Source organism: Rousettus aegyptiacus, unplaced genomic scaffold (genome assembly GCF_014176215.1).
Source record: "Rousettus aegyptiacus isolate mRouAeg1 unplaced genomic scaffold, mRouAeg1.p scaffold_m13_p_1, whole genome shotgun sequence".
Classification (NCBI taxonomy): Eukaryota; Metazoa; Chordata; class Mammalia; order Chiroptera; family Pteropodidae; genus Rousettus; species Rousettus aegyptiacus.
This window is the reverse complement of record NW_023416284.1, coordinates 150974661-150991882: the sequence shown is the minus strand read 5'-3', so window position 1 is coordinate 150991882 and position 17222 is coordinate 150974661. Positions and strand designations below refer to the sequence as shown.

Sequence of the window (17222 nt, the reverse complement as noted above, 5' to 3'; positions counted from 1 at the left end):
AGTAAAAGAGGGTAAAATTTTAGTCAAGACACCAGACTGATTATCACCTGGCATTGAAGTGTTGTAATGAAACCATATATGGCTCAGGAAAACAGGAGGGAAAATCTTTATGGGGGGCTGTTCTATAGGTGAATTCATACTTACAGGAATATCTAGCTCATAGGTACTTCCACACTGAATATTTTCTATGTTCTTGGTGATAACAATTCACTGTGGTTCCGAAATGAAAATAAAATATATTAAAATAAAGTATTCTTCTTAAACCAACTCTGCAATACACACACGAAAAATAGCATGGTAAGGAAACTTGAGGGCTATCTTCAAATATGAAAGATGAATTATTTCAAATTGAAACCAACTATCCTCTACCTGTCAGTCTGTGTTGTGTGTGTGTGTGTGTGTGTGTGTGTGTGTGTGTGAGAGAGAGAGAGAGAGAGAGAGAGAGAGAGAGAGAGAGAGAGAGAGAGAGAGAGAGAGAGAGAGATTCAGAAAGATTCAGAAAGGAAAAGCAGGAAACAAAGAAAAGGTCAAGATGCCATGGAGTGATCATCTTCATTTGTCTGTCTTATCTGGGAACTTGTATTTCCAAGATAGTAACAACACTAGACATTATGATGAAATTTAGAGGCAGCATTAAGGGGTGGCTGGGGTGCTTTGTTATCCCAGTCTCTCCATCAGTGGATAGGTTCAGTATAAGCAAACACACAAGCTTCGTAAATCCTGTGTTCCTGCCTCAGCTTCAAGACAAGTTCCCTGACCCTGCTTCCAACCAAATGGGTGCTCCTAACCCCTCCCCCCACCACCCCAGCCAATTCTGGGGCAATCAGTGAATGAAAAAACCAGAACATGAATGTCATTCCAGCACGCACTGGGTGAAGATAGTTTTCATTTGGCTGGTTTTTGTGCTATTTCAGACTTACTCGATAACTAGTTAAAAGCTGACTTGAATTATTTTCAAGGATAGATCACCTCCCCTTAGTGACTTGAATGCCACTCTCCAAACTTGGCAGTACAGGTGGGAAAACGGTTAATTCCATGAAGCTGCATATGTCCTTCCTAGCTCTAACTACATATACCCTCCAGAACAGATCTCCCCATTCCTATCCTCTGTCCTCGCCCCATGTATTGCCCTGCCAACTCATAAACCCCACTTTTTTCAAAGTCACCCCACCCTGAAATGTTCCACAGCCGCACACTGTCCATGAGCAGCCAGAGAAGTCTATAGGGCTATCTGGGGGACAGGGCCCCTCTCTGAGAGCACAGTGTTTCTCTTGCCTGCAGCAGGATCCAGATAGGGACAGAGACTCCAGCCATCCTCAGGAACTCGGCAGCACAAAGAGCTCTTCTGATCCCGCTAGCATCTGGGCTTCCCCTCATTAGCACATTAAAGTTGCTCTGTCCCTTTCCACTGAGCCGCTCTGTCTGTCCCACTGCCGGCCTCTGTGAAGCCTTTTAGGCCCACACTCATTTTGAAACCTCTCCAGTTCAAGAGGCACTAACCCTTTCCCGAAGCCTGTCAAACTCTCCTTTACATACCACAGGTACCTGAGAAGCACCACCACTGAGGGCAGCAATCAGACAGCAGGACCACATGCCTTCTGCCAAATTAAGGCTTTTCAAGATGAGGCTTTTCCATATATAAAAAAAAATTAAATATATCTAGCTTTCCAAAAAAAGGAATACATTGAAATCAACAGACTTGTGCCTTGTTCATAGATGGGTGGGTTTCACTTCAGACTCTGACAAGGTTCCTGAGAAAAACGACAGGGCCAGAACAGTGCCTGCATCTCAATCCTCTGTCTGCCAAAGACGCTGGTCGGCATTTATCACAAGCTTGATAATAGTGTAAAGCCAGGAAAATTGGGGTTCTCGTTTTAATTTGATGACCAGGATAATAATTGCATGATGGTTGGCAACTTTCTAAGCCCTCTCTCAAAGGTTATTTCATTTAAAAATCCCGCAAATGCAATGGCAAATGAAGGGCTTGGATTATTTTGATGAGTTTACAAACGAGAAAACTGAGGTCCCCAAAATTCAAGTCAGTTGCCTTAGAGAGAACACATCACATTCTGAAAAGGACCCCATTACTCCAGTGGCCCTGACACAAAATCTCTGAGTGACTTATAATTCCCTCTTCTCTCTGTCACACTCCACTACCAAAAATAATGAAGACCAACATCCTACTGAGTGCCCTCAAATATGCCCAATATCCTCACTTCTTCATAGCAGAATTCACTGATGATTCTTGCTGGCCTGTTGCTTGGGCCAGCCAGAATCTGTTTCTGAGTTAACCCTTTTCAAGGTATTTAGAGGAGTTTCTTTCTGCCCATAACACCTCTGCCCCATCTCTGCCACAAATGCCAAATAAGCACATTTACACTGCCCTTAAATCCTACTCTACTTCTTCAGTATGTATCCTTTCCAACTCTTCAAAACTACAAGTTCCCACTTCTCTCTATACAAACACCCTCCCCTCCCCCACCACCTAGCCCCTTCATTTCCAATTGGGATCCCTGACCAAGAGTTCACGGAGAAAGAGAAGCCACCTCAGGAATTGCCTGTTATTCCCACCACCAAATCTACCAAGTTACTTTCATTTCTTCATACATTCTGTGTCTCCCCTGCTGCACCATAGAAAGTGTCCTGGTCCCCCTCAAAGGCCAACCCTCCCCCAGCCCCCATGCTTTGGATCCCCTCTTAGCCTTTCAAACCTTATCCTCCTTCCTTTATCCCATTTCGTCCTTCACATGCAACTTTTCCCCTCTTCACTCTGGCATTCCCACAGACCTTTTGTATCATTTCCCCTATTAAAAGACTCTCCCTTGACTTTGTTCCTGCTTAAGGGAAAACGCCTCAAAAGTTAGGATTTTGAATTCCTTACTTCACATTCCCTCCCCAAGTTATTCCATCCAGGTTTCCATCTGCCCCGACACTCCCACCCGTGGTTGTCACAGCGCCCAGAGTTTTCCATGCTGCTGAAACACTGGTCCTTTCTCTGCCCTTTCCTCAATTACTCTCAGCACAGTTATCTGCGTATTTCCTCCTTCTAGAAACACTTCCTTCCTTCGGCTTCTGAGCACCACATTCTCTTGTTTTCCCTCTTACTATGGGTCCCTCCTTCTCGAGTCCTTTTGCTGGGCCCTTCTTCCTGTTTGACTCAGAAGTTAGTGTGCTCCCCGGATTGACCTTAGGATTCCTCTTCTCTTCTCTCTACACATTGTCTCTAGATGATCTCCTCCAGAACCACCCTAATACTCCCCAGTCCGAATCCCCAGCCCCTGAGTTCTCCCCAGAATCCCATACTTCTGCTGTCATTAGACATTTCTGCCAGAAATCTCTAATGTAACTTGCCAGAGTAAACTCTTGACTTTCTACCCACGAACATGTTCCCCTCCCAGTCTTTCCCAACTTAGACACTAGTACGATCACTCACCCAATTTCTCAAGCCCAAAAAACTAGAATTTTTCCTTACTCCGTCCCTCAGAGGTCTCATCAAATCACTCATCCAGTCCATGGGTTTCATCTCCAAACGCAAATCACTGCAAAACACAATCATTTCTCTCTACCTGCATTGTTGCCCTCCAGTCTAAGCCTTCAACATCTTTCCTCTAGCAGCCACTTACCTCTCCTGCAATCCATTCTCCACCAGCAGCCAGCGTGGTCTTTTCAAAACATTAACCAGATTTCTCCTCTGCTAAAACCTTCGGTCGCTCCCCATCTCACTTAAAATAAACCCCGAGCTCCTCCTTTGGCCTACAAGGACTTAAAATATCTCACACCTGTCTCCCTCTATGATCTCCCCTCCACCTCTCCCTAGTTTCTTGCACGACAACCTGCTTTTCTTTTAGTTTATTCTGCCTACTTGTCTCATCTTAGCATCTCTGCCTAGAATGCATTTCTCCCTGACCCTCAAGTGGTCAGTTCCTTCTGGTCATTAGATCTTAGCTTTAATGTCACCGGAGGGAGAGGGGTCTCTTCTGACCACTCAGGTTAAAGTATCCCCCATTACCTATCTGCCATATTGCCCCACTTTAATTGACTGTATAGTATTTAGCACAATTAGATACCTTTTTAAATGTATTTGTTTATTGACTGCCCCCAAGTAGGATGTACCCTCTATGAGAGTGGTGGTCTTTATGTGTTCTTCCCAGAAGTATCCCCAACATCCAGATGGTTCCTCTTACCCGGCTCAATAATTATTGTCAAATGGCTGAATAGTTCCTACTCGGTGCTCCTCAGAGCTTAAAGTAAAGTCACACCAATGGTCTAGCCACTCACACTCACCCACTGTTTTCTCACTCGGACCTAGAATCTGCTCTCTTTAGTTCTGTGATCCCTGAGAGGTAGCACTCTTTGCCATAGTCCAGAACTGAGCTGCTCTGCTGTCACTGTTTTCACTTTTAAATACTTTCCCTGCATAACATTCCAGGGGATCCCTTTAAGGCAGGAGCCAGAATTGAACTCCAGGCTATTGGGCTGAATCTGTGATACTTAATGCAGCTATCATCAGGCCTAAACTGCTGCCCCTACATCACCCGCTGGTACGTACAGCCTTCCAGAGCCACAACTAACCAGCCTGGTGTTGCCACTGTTAGGACCCCCTACTTCCAGAACCCAGACTCACTGTGGCTCCCACTTAGATATTGAACTGGGATCAGTGCTTCTCAAACTATCAACTTTTATAAAATGCTTTCATAAAATACAATAAAAATGAATTATTAGAAAAATAAAATGGCAAAAAAATAAAATTTGCTACAGTGCATGGCCCAAATTTTTAGTATTAGAAGAAAAGATATAAAAGCAGTCCATCAACTTGTTATAGGTAATTCTAAATGCTTATTCTCAACTTTCATTTCCTCAAAATCTGGTTATACAGGTTGCAGAGAAGTGCAAGTCCGTGGACCACTCTCTGAGTAGTTACCTTCTGTCTTCTTGGCCACCTGTCCTGTCCATGTAACACCATAGGTCTCTTCCCCCCTGGTGAGCAGATCTCTTCCTTCTGGTAACTTTTAAATATCATTTCAACAAACACATATTAAACATCTACTATGTTCCAGGCACTATTGGGTCCCTTCCCAAAAGTAATCTAATCTAACCTTCCTCACCCTGACCCTGACCCAGATTCTGTTCAAATCACAGCACTTCCCTCTCCATCCTGGCTGCCTCCATCCCATTTAGACTCATATGTCCTCTCCCATAAATGTCTATAGTAGTCTCCTAACTGATCTCCCAAACCCCAGTCCCTCTTTTCTCCAACCATCCTATAGATTTTTGCCCAAGATATCACGTTAGGTGCATCTCTGAACATATCCTTTCTCTGCTCAATAGCTTGCAATAATAATAACCAGAATAAAGTCTAACCCCTTGTTGCAGCATCTAAGGCTTTCCATTATCTGACTCCATCCTACAGTTCTGACCTTACTTCACTCTGTGGCCTTTTATACCTATACATAATATTGTCAAACAGAACTATTAATCCTCCTCCAATCTTAGCCTATATTTGGTTCATCCTTTCTCTGAGCTCTCTTCTTGAGCATGTTCCTATTCTACCCATTGGCTATGGATTGAATGTTTGCATCTCCTAAAATTCTTGTGTTGAAGCCCTAATTCCCAATGTGAGGGTACTTGGAGGTGGCGCCTTCAGGAGATAATTAGGTTTAGATGAGGTCATGACGGTAGAGACCCCAGGAGGGGATTAGTGCCCTTATAAGAAGAAATAGGAAACATTGCACTATCTCTCCCATTCCCTCTCTCTCTCTCTCTCTCTCTCTCTCTCTCTCTCTCTCTCTCTCTCTCTCTCTCGTCTCTCTCCCTGCACCCACCCCACCCCCCATACTCCTTGGTCCTCACCCTCCCCCCCATGTGATATAGATACAAGAAGACAACTGTCTACAAATTGGGAAGAGGGCTCTCTCACTAGACACGGAATCTGCTAGCACCTTGATCTCTGACTTCTGAGCCTCTGGAAGTGAAAATATACATGTTTGTTGTTTAAACCAGGGGTCTCCAACCCCCAGGCTGTGTACTGGTACCGTCCATGGCCTGTTAGGAACAGGGCCACACAGCAGGCGAGCACTGGCGTGAAAGCAAAGCTTCATCTGTATTTGCAGCCGCTCCCCAGCGCTAGCATCACCACCTCAGTTCCACTTCTGATCATCGGGCATTAGAGTCTCATAGGAGCACCAGTCCCTGGTGCCAAAAATGTTGGAGACTGCTCGTTTAAACCACCCAGTCCATGGCATTTTGTTATAGCAGCCTGAGAGGACTAAGACATCATGTTTCAACGCCAAAGGCAAATGCCATCCTTGAACCCCTGAACCTCCCTGCCCTATCTCCAGCCTAGTGTGGTCTTTCTTTCCTCGGTGGTTTTATAAAAGCACTTATTGTGCAACTACAAAAACTGGTTTCCTTTTCTATAAAACAATAAATAATAACTTTTGTTACTAGAAGAATAACACGATATTAAACTAAAAAATATAAATTTCATGTTTTATAATGTGAAATGTAAGAATATGAGCCAATATCTAAATGATAAATTTAACTCGGCCACTCTCATTTGATTGTATCGAATTATATAGCAAAGTATCCAGTCCTTCCACCAACTTGTCCTCTTCCTCTTGTCATATTTTAAATCTCTCTTACCTGCAATGTACAAACATGTGCCCAAGCTCCCTCAAAGCTGCGTATGTACTGTCAAACTGTTAATATTTTCAGAAAACTCTATTTTCTTGGGTTATATGGCAATGACCTTGATGGCTCACCCTGAAGTGGCAAGATTAAATTCAAATCTGTTCTTTTTCTTCTAACACTTTGAAGGTAGATGAACATTAATGGCTAGTACTCCTTTTTGTAAAGTCCTGAGTAAAACAAATTCTATTATGATCATCGAGAAAGATCTGCCCCTTGACTCTTGTGTACACTTCAAGTAATTTTATTATGGGTTTAGTTTTCCTCTTGAGTAGTTTTCCTACAGCTGAAACAGCTCAATTATGGGGCTTTTTTGTGCACCTCTGTTAGATATCTTTGAAAATCTAACCATTTTTGATAGGTGATGTATGTTATCTTTATTTCTACTTTACTTAAATTGTCCCCTTGAGATTGTGTTTTGAAAGGGTAATAACAGTTAGAAACTCCACCAATGGCACCCAAAAGTCCACTTCAGCCCATACCTGTCTGGTTCATCACATGATCCAGCAGTGCCCAACATATGATAAGCACTCAATAAATACTCAATGAATGAATGAATGAATGAGAAACCAGTGAAGTACTTGTCTTAATATTATGGATCACCTTGTGCTATCTCGAAGTCGGGAATGATAAGGAAACATAGCCCTGTGGCTCTAAAGGTAGATAAAATTAGCATAATTTGGTTTTCAAAATTCTTTAAGCATTTATTCAATTATAGTGTGTTTCCCTGATTAATTTGTTTTATACTATCAGAACTATATTATATTTTGGGTTTATACTATCAGAACTTGCAAAATGGTATTTAGGTATTGTTTTAATCATCACAGAGTCATATAGAAAATATTTTCTTGAGAGAAAGTTTGGAATTAAAAATCCAATAGAAAACAATATTTTGAAAACTTTAGTGATAGTATACTTAAAGAAACTGCATTTATGTTGCCACTAATTAAGGCATTACACTTTTTTAAGAAAATAGTTTCTAAGATATATTTTTATTGTTTTCTTTGACATATCTTGTGAAATTTCTTCTTAACTTTCATACAATCAAGTAGTCCCTGTATAAGGTCAAAACGATAGAATGAGAAATTAAAACGAATTGGATGGCCAACAACTTATTTATACAACTTATTTCAGTATTTAGACAATTGAAAGCATATAATTATACGTTACACATAAAAATTCAAATTACAGATTATAATGATTCACCTTCAATAGCAGTATACGGCAAATTACCCAGTGAGATTTTGAGGTCCTTCAGGCCAAGAATAATGCTTCATCATATACATGTCCTCCAGAAGAGGGTTCAGCAAACAACAAATGATGAAGAATAAAGGAATACAGAAACAATCAATAGAGTGAAAAAGTAACCAGAATGAAACAAAAGATTTGTAAACCATATATCTAATAAGCAGTTAATATTTAGAATATATAAACAACTCCTACAATGCAAAAAAAAAAAAATCCAATTTTAAAATGAACAAAGGAGCTGAATAGATATTTTTCTAAAAAAGACATATGAATGGCCAAGAAGCATATGAAAAGTTGCTCAACAACACCAGTCATTAGGGGAATGCAAGTCAAAACCACAATGAGATAACACTTCATACCTATTAGAATGGCCATTATCAAAACAAAACAAAACACATCAAAACACAGAAAGTAACAAGTGCTGTCAGTGATTTAGAGAAATAGAAACCCTGTGTTCTATTTGTGAGAATGTAAAATCGTGCTGTGAAAAACAGTATAGAGGTTCCTGAAAATATAAAAAATAGAATTATCATATGGTCCAGCAATCCCACTTCTGGGTATAAATCCCCCCAAATTGAAAACAGAATCTTGAAGAAATATGTGCACATTCATGTTCACTGCAGCTTTATCCACAGTAGACAAGAAATGAAAGCGGGCTAAATGTCCATCAGCAGATTAATGGATAAAGAAAATGTGGTTTATACATGCAATGGAATATCATTTAGCCTTTAAAAAAAGGAAATCCTACCATTTGTGACAATGTAGATGAACTTTGGGGATATTATGCTAAGTGAAATAAGCAAGTCACAAAAAGACAAACTAATCATCAGAGAAATGCAAATTAAAACCATAATGAGATGTCACCTCACACCTGTCAGAATGCCTATCATCAATAAATCAAAGAACAATAAGTGTTGGCAAGGATGTGGAGAAAAGAGAACCATTAGACACTGTCGGTGAGATTGCAAATTGGTACAGCCACTCTGGAAAACAATCTGGAGGTTCCTCAAAAAATTAAAAATTGATCTACCTTTTGATTCAGCAATCCCAATTCTGGGTATTCATCCAAAGAAAACCAAAACAATAATTCATAAAGATCTATGCATTCCTATGTTCATGGCAGCACAATTTACAACAGCCAAGATGTGGAAGCAACCTAAATGCCATCAACAAATGATTGGATAAAGTTATGGTTCATATATACACTGGAATATTACTCAGCCATTAAAAAAAAAGAAAGAAATCGTACCATTTGTAAAGACATGGATGGACCTAGAGGTTACTATACTGAGTGAAACAAGTCAGACAGAGAAAGATAAATACCATATGATTTCCCTTATATGCAGAATCTGAAGAGCAAAAAGAACAACAGACTCACAAATATAGAGGACAATCTAGTGATGGCCAGAGGGGAGAGGTGAGAGGCGAGAGGGGCTGGGAGAAAGTGGTGAGGGGTTAAAGAAGTACAATCAGTAGTTGATAGATGGTCATGGGGATGGGGAGCACGGCATAGAGAATGCAATCAGCAGTAACGTAATGGCTATATATAGACCCGGAGAGATGATAATCAGGGGGATTGTTTCATAAACTATATAAATGTCTAACCAATGTACTATATACTTGAAACTAATAATAAAATAAAATAAAAGGCCAAAAAAAAAAAAAAGAGGAAATTCTGCTGTTTGTGACAATGTATATGAACCTTAAGGACATTATGTTAAGTGAAATGTCACAAAAAAACAAACACTGCATGATTCCATTTATATGAAGGATCTAAAATAGTCAAATTCTTAAAAATAAAAAGTAACATAGTAAGGAAGAGGAGTTGTTGTTCAATGGTTATAGAGTTTCAGTTTTGTAAAATGAAAAAATTCTAGAAATCTATTGCATAACAATATGTATATAGTGAAACTACCGTACTATACACTTAAAAGTGTTTAAGATGGTGAATTTTATGCTATGCAGTTTTGACTATTGCAAATTAATGAATGTGTACTTATATGTGTTCATGCTGCAATGAAGAAATATGCCAAATATTTATGGGGTATTTTTTCATGTGTCTATTACAGTTTTACTTCCTAAGCATTCTTTTTTAGAAACATAATCAAGAATTAATGTGTTTGAACAATGTACCGTAAATGCTCATTGGCCTGAACATGAATAAGAAAACTAAACTAAAACCTGATGGTGGCACTTTCATATTCTACTTATACAAGAAATGGCAATTAAATAATAAATCAGCTCTTGCACTAAGTAACTTGATAACTGTATGGGCAGCCAACTCAACTTCCTATATCATCTACATCTATAGCAATGTATGGTAAAAATAGACATCTATTCCAATGGCCCTCAGGCACTGAAGGATCTTGAGATAGTAAAAGGTCAGATAAAATTATACAGAGATACATCCATTTTCTTACACGTGAATTACTTGAAAAGAAAATGCATCGTCTCTATCTGAGGTAAACCAAATATTTCTTTAACATAAACATTCATTACTCCAAGACCTGTGCATAAAAATAAATATACTAGATCATCTTTATTTTAGTTAAGAAATAAATGCATTCTTCAGACATCCTTTGTTTACTACTGATCTTAGAAATGTCTGTTTTTAATCACACCACCTGGTCCACTTGGCATATTTTGCATCAATTATCCTCATTACTAGTTGATCTTCCCCTTGCATTTTGACATCTGTTTAAAAAAAGCAGCTTGAGGAAGAGCCTCACTATCAGTTTTTTTAACAAAAGCCTTCCCACTTGATTTTTAAAAAGGATCATCTAAATTATAATCTATGTCTTCATCAACTGTACCTAATACGTAGTTCAGGCATAACCCTGCTCCCTGGCAGCTTTTCTGTCAGTTCGCCATGTTATGTCCACCTTATTTAATGACTCATAAAAGCTGTATACACATATGGTAACTTTCTACATGGACGTTGATTTTATACAGGTTTGCTACCAGCTCTCTTCTGTTATGTCTTTAATGCTCCTTGGTTTTCAATTCAAAAAAGTTTCAGAAATTTGCAAATTAATAAAATAAATCTGAATGTACATTGGAAATTAGTTTCAAATCAAATGAATAGACAACCCAGGGTCAAATTACTGGTTCCATTCTGATTAAACTTCCCTACTATAAGATTCAAAAAGGCAGAACCCCTTTATAACTTGAGATAACCCAAAATACCTCTTAGTGGGAAGAAAGTGGGTCAAAACCAGAAACTCACGGTTATTTCTGTTAAAATCTGAAAATAATATTCAAGTAGGAAAAGATAAATAAAAGCACACACATGCAAAACACAAAACAAGCTATCACTTGTTTTTACAAGCATTCACCAAGTAATCATTATAGAGGAGAAAATCTTCGGATACTATATTCATCAGTATCTACTCCTGTGTATTTCTGAGAAATCTACTGGTATTAGCAGTTTCCGTGAGAGGGTCATCACCAGTTGCCCTTGAAGTATCTTATTTTTTATCATATCATGTTCACCCATGGCAAGGTAATAAATACTATATTCCATGCTAAGAAATAAGTGAGGAAGAATTTGCCATAATTTTCTCCTTGTTTGAACCAATACATTATTCTAAATCTTTGAGAATTAAAAAAGTAATAATTATCTTGATTTAAATTAGCATTTAAATCTTGATTTAAATTAGCATTTAAATCATCTCGTATCTCTAGCATCCCACTGTCAAAACAATTTCGAATAGTATAGAGGGGGGATGTGACACACCTTATTAACTGGTTAAAAAAATTTATCTAGCACTTCTTCTTTCACCAAAGTCTTGGATACTATTATATTTTAATTGCTTTAATTATAATCTAATTGCTGTACAAAAAGTAAGTAGTCAATCAGTGAGATGTCCTGTCGTGTACAAAATACAGCAATCCAACTCTGTAAGCCTTTAAAGAAGAGGGGAAGGATGTGGAGCTATACTGAGGAAATCAAATAATACAGGCCGTAAGGGAGATTTCATTAAGATAACACTGCATTTTTATTCTAAGCATCTTGAGAGCAAGTATATTTAATTAATTATTAACCATTACTTCTCTATTGCTAGGTAGATAGGATATAGATAGCAAATGTGTTTGCTTTACTTCCTCTGGGTTGTCAGGTAGCTATTGTTATAGACTGCGACCAGTGGCAGGCAGTTGACCAGGCTCGCATTGCTCACAGTTTAACACTCCTCATCTATCTGCACCATTGTCAGTCTCTTAGCATTACCCCTTTGGCCCAATGGAATGCTAAGAGTTAACTAACAATGGTGCAATGCCCAAGTCTGACACTGAAAAGACTATTGGCCAGCTCGCAGCAATAGAACACTGCCAACCATAAATCTGCATGCCAAAAGTTGGAGGGATATGTTTTTATATTGTCTCCAGATTTGCAGCCTCACTTTCTGTTAGCAGCTAAGTTGCTACATGCCAGAGATAGATAGATGAAAGGAAACAACTGATGCCCAGAAGACTGAGCTGACAGGGCAATGCAGGTGAAGGAAACAGGAGCATTAAGGAAAGAGGAAGAGTAAAAGAAGGAGAAGGAAAAAGTGATCTTTAAGCGTTTAGAAAATGAACAAAGATGCTTATGATTTAGCCCCAATGGGTCAACCTTATAGTCCTTACTGATTAGTCCAATGCACCTGGAGGCTTCAAACCAGAGAGGAGCCACACCCAAGCGCTGCCACAGAATCTCTAAATTCTGCTCTCTTTCCACACTCTTGCTTTTACTTAGATCCCAGTAATTCAGCAGCCACTGCTAACACTGTCTCCTGTGGACATAATCATGGTGCAAAAGCCAAACCCATCAGCATGCTAATAAAATTATTTCATCAAGTATTTTGCATTCACTCTGATTTTTTTCAGTCTCCTTACCAAAAGTGCCCCTTCTCAAAAGAAATATTTTCTTCTTATATTTTAAGGATAAGGAAAGGCCATTTACTCAATACAAAATATTATACTGAACATTCTGAAAAACTCTGAAAGACATCTAAATATTTTATGATGTCTAAAGGCTATAACCCTAGGGTTCCATTTACAGATGTACCTGTGATTAAATGTCATTGACCCAAACTTCCAGTCTAAGTTCCTCCTCTATAAATTAGGAATAATATAACTCATGTCACAGACACTGATGCACTGATGGTTTAGTAAAACATAACGTTCTGCCCATGATATACATGTCTTCACTTAATTTGCTTATGATACTCTCAGACTCAGCTTAGACAAAAGAAACCATTTGAATAAACGAGTTCACGTAGAGCTTTATACTTTCTCGTGTTTTCTTCAGTATTATCTCATCTAATTCTCAAAACTATGATGAGAAGTAAGACAAGTATTATAAAACACATTTTACAAATGAAGAAATTGGTGCCCAATGAGATGAACAGTTCTTCCCCTAGCCACATGGCTAGTTAGTGCTGGAGGAATGAGGATAACCCAAGTCTCCTCACTCCTACCTCAGCAATCTTGTCATTCTGGACTTTAAGATTTATTAACTTGCACGGAATCAATAATAACTTATAATCAAGCAAAGATAAATGAACTATTGCACCATTTTCCAGTTTGATGAGAGAAATTAATAATTGACATATTATGCTTAAAAATTTAAACAGCCAATGCCAAGGCATTTACAATTCAAAAACCCACAGGTAATCATAAAGACTAGGAAACCCACTTAATGTAGGTACTGATCCAGCATCTTCTTGATTTATTTTGCCCATCATCTTTTAAACATAACATTTTAGAAAATGTTATTTCTAAGTTACAAATCAAAAGAGAAGCTTGACTTTCTATTACCAACTTATGTCTCACTTCAGAGTGAATTTCTTCTTGTTTGTGGAATCCTACAGAAGAACCCACAAGTAAGCCAATATGGATGTTAAGTCTTCACCGGACTCTTGAATGGTTTGAGATTTGATAAAACTGAATTAAACCATACTCCTAAACCAAAGAGATTTTTTCAAGCTTCCATTTCAGTACATATTTTGTGCTCCCACTACAGCTTTAAGCCCCAAAGAGCTCTAATTGAATTCCTTGGGGAATCTTGGCTACCCAAAACAGTGCCACACAGAAACCTGTATGACAAGAGCGACCTTAAGAGTTACCCCTATAGGTGCATGGAAAAGCACACACGCACCAAATAAAAACACACGAAGCCAATTCTCTACGTGATTTTTAAGTCTCAGCTCTTCAACCATTTCACGTTACTTAAGTAGAAAAAGTCCTTTTCACATCACAGTCGAGTCAGAAGTGCCAAGAGGAGGTCCCCCTTCATCACGTCAATTAGGTTCTCATCCTAACACGCCTCGTCCATCTACTGCGCAGATTCCAGCACGAGAAGCGCCAGTGATCTGCATTCGCCTTCTCTGGCTTTCGCCGGCTTTGAAATAACCCGGCGCCCCTTCTCACACCCTTCCCGCAACATTTTTGCACTTTGCGTGGGTGTGATCCAGGCCTCTAGCCTCCCTTTCCTGCTCCCAGCCAGAAGAGTCGCAGCGGCAACTGAAGCAGCGAGCAGAAGTGGGTCCTTCTCCTGTCCGCTAAGGCTGTTGCGGCGACCTCATTCCCTGGCAAGGGGTCGGAGACATCCCGGCGGGGCAGGCGACAGTGCGAGGCCCGCAACTTCCACGCCATCCCCGCAGCCCCACGCCTTCCCGCCTCCGCCGCGGCCATCCCCGGGATCCCCTCGGCCCCTGAGCGCAAAGCTGGGGCGCGAGTGGGAAAGGGGAGTGAAGCAACACGCGTTTGCGAGGGTGTGAGTGTAGACACACCGCACTAGGCAGGCAAAACCCCGCCTCTCCCTGAACTCCCGTCTCGGACCAGCCGGCAACCCAGGAGCTCTGGAGCTCGCCGCTCCGGGACAAAGCTGCCGCGGCCTCTCCGCCAGCGCGGGGCGCGTGGTCGCCAGGTCTCTTCAGTCTCCCCGGCCGCGACTCCGTCCCAAAGGGCCTCCAGGGCCCCGGCTCCCAGGGCCCCCACCCCACTCCCCGCCGCCGCTCACCTGTTCAGCACTTTGCGGATCCTCTGGCGCACCCCAGCACGGGAGGAGGCGGACAGGCTGCCGCCGCCGCCGCCGCTGCCCTCCGCTGGCAGGTTCTCGATAGTGGTCACCACATGGTTCGGCGGGGCTGGCGGCGGCGGCTGCAGCTGCTGCTGCGGCGGCTCGGGGGGGATCATCGCGACGAAGGCGGCGACGCGGCGGCGATCAGAACACAGCCCGGCGCATCGTGCGCCGGCTCCGGGCCCGGGAACGCGCAGAGGACCCGGCGGGCGGCCGCGGCCCGGGGAGGCGGTGCTGCCTGCGAGGCGCGAGGCGGGGAGGCACCCGCGGCTACGGCTGCCGCCGCCACCTATCCCGCCACTCACTCCTCTCGAGTCCCAGAGCGCGCACCCTCGCTGCGCCGCCGCCTCCCGCCCCAGCTCTTCCCGAGACGCGTCCCCAAGTCCTGGCACGCCCCGTGAAGTGGTCGTGAAGGGTGTCGCGCAAGGGTGCGGAGCTGCCCGTCGTCTCGGGAGACCCCCGCGGGGAGAAGGGATGGGGCTCCGGGCTTCGGCTTCCCTCTCGGTGCTCGGGTCTTCTCTGGGCGAGCGCCGCCTAAGCGTGTCCCACGCTCTCTGGGAAAGCCACTGTCTGTGTCTCACGGAGTGAGAGACCGAGAGTGAACCGGGAGAGCCGGGCGGGGGCGCCGCGGCAGCAGCGGCAGCGAAGGGGGGCCAGGGCGGGGGACGGGCGTGCTCTGTTCTCGCCAGAGGGCGCTCCCGAGGTGTCTCATTGCCCACGACCCTCCTCTCCCCGGTCCTCGGAGGCCCAAGGTCTGGCTTGCAGTGATTGTTTTGTTTGATTATTAGTGTGTGTGTGTGTGTGTGGGGGGGGGGGGGGGGTGCAGAGGATAACTCCTCTTTCTTTACTTGGTGGGGACTCCCCTCTCCTACAGAGATGCCAAAGAATCTAGCACTACATTCCCGGACAGCGACAGGACTCTGAGACAAAGTGCTGGCCCTGGATTAAAAAACCAAATTTCAACATCTTAAAAATTACACCTACATTCACCATAATGGGCCTCCAGGAATATGAAGAAGCGACTTCCCACGATGTATTCGTTCTGGTAAGCGAAAGAAGGATATCTAACCAACTTGATGTCTCCTTTTTGTAGAGCCGTGAAAGGAACATAGGCAGATTTGAGTTTCAATCATGCCTCTAAAACTTAGGAGAAAGACCCTAAGCAAATTACTGAAATTCTAAGACACATTCTTTTCTGTGCAACAGGGCTACTCGTGTCTTTCCTCCCTTGGTGTTTCAAGAGTTATATGAGGTAAAGCACCCAGCAGGGGGCCCAGCTGGCTTCTACAGTGTTGCTCTGACCAGAGGATCTCCACTCCCAAAAGGGAAAACCCCTGTGTATCTAGCACAGAAATCTTAGACCTGAACAGACCTTATCTCTACCAAAGGAAGCTGATTCTCTGTCTCAAGCATCATTTTTACCTATTGATCCAGATCCCAGTTAACAATTGCTCTTAAGAAAGACATATTTTTTTACATTTTCCTTTATCTAGGTTGCCTAAATAGTGAAAAATGATACACATATTTAATTTTTTTCCATTTCAGTGCAGTTATTTGAAATTATTTGCCCTGAATATGTTTAATAGGTAAGTGTGTCTACGGAAAGGCATTCTAATAATACCGCCAAATCCAAATGCACTGGAAACCAGCAAATAAAAAATACTTGTGATAGGGTTTACCACAGGAAAAAATAACATTCAGGAAAGGAATGGACTGTATCTGGTTAACAGAGGAAAGGGAGAGGAGAAGATAACAAAAAGATGAGATACATTGTTTGGTTAAGAAGTAAATTCCCATCCCTTTAACAATATTGGGAGCCCTTTTTTTTTAATCAAAAATTTAAGAAACAGCTGTTCAAAAAAGACCTCTCCGATCTATATTTCTATTTATGTAAAGCCCAGTTACCACCTGGAATACTTCTGAGGTCTTTTTCTACAAAAACGAACCCAGATTAGAACGATTTCCCTTTTATAATTAACATGCTGTTCTGTTCTTTCTCAACAACTGTTCTTTCTCAAAATTTGATACCTTGGATTTGCACAGGACATTCTAAAGAACTTTTACAAACAGGACTAAGACTTGTAATCTAATGGGCATTAAAATTTTAATAGTTCACAATGAGTTTGCCCTTGGGGCACCCACCAAATTGAGAAGAGGTCAATAAAATGCACTGTGGCTGAAACTGGAAGCAAATCATAGCAAGAATCTCTCTACTAAAACAACA

At 41.7% G+C, this 17222-nt stretch overlaps 1 protein-coding gene across 2 annotated transcripts in view; it reads right to left on the bottom strand.

Annotated features, from left to right (window-relative positions):
* The window catches only part of SLC35F1 (solute carrier family 35 member F1), a 345733-nt gene extending 330576 nt beyond the window's left edge, over positions 1 to 15157 (bottom strand). For both annotated transcript variants that reach the window (XR_001597951.2, XM_016153574.2), the window contains exon 1: positions 14939 to 15157. Coding sequence is in view for 1 of the 2 variants with exons in the window: in XM_016153574.2 (XP_016009060.1) it covers positions 14939 to 15114 (176 nt within the window). In the remaining variant the exon portion in view is untranslated. The remainder of the gene's footprint in view (positions 1 to 14938) is intronic.
* Between the last annotated feature and the right edge of the window lie 2065 nt (positions 15158 to 17222).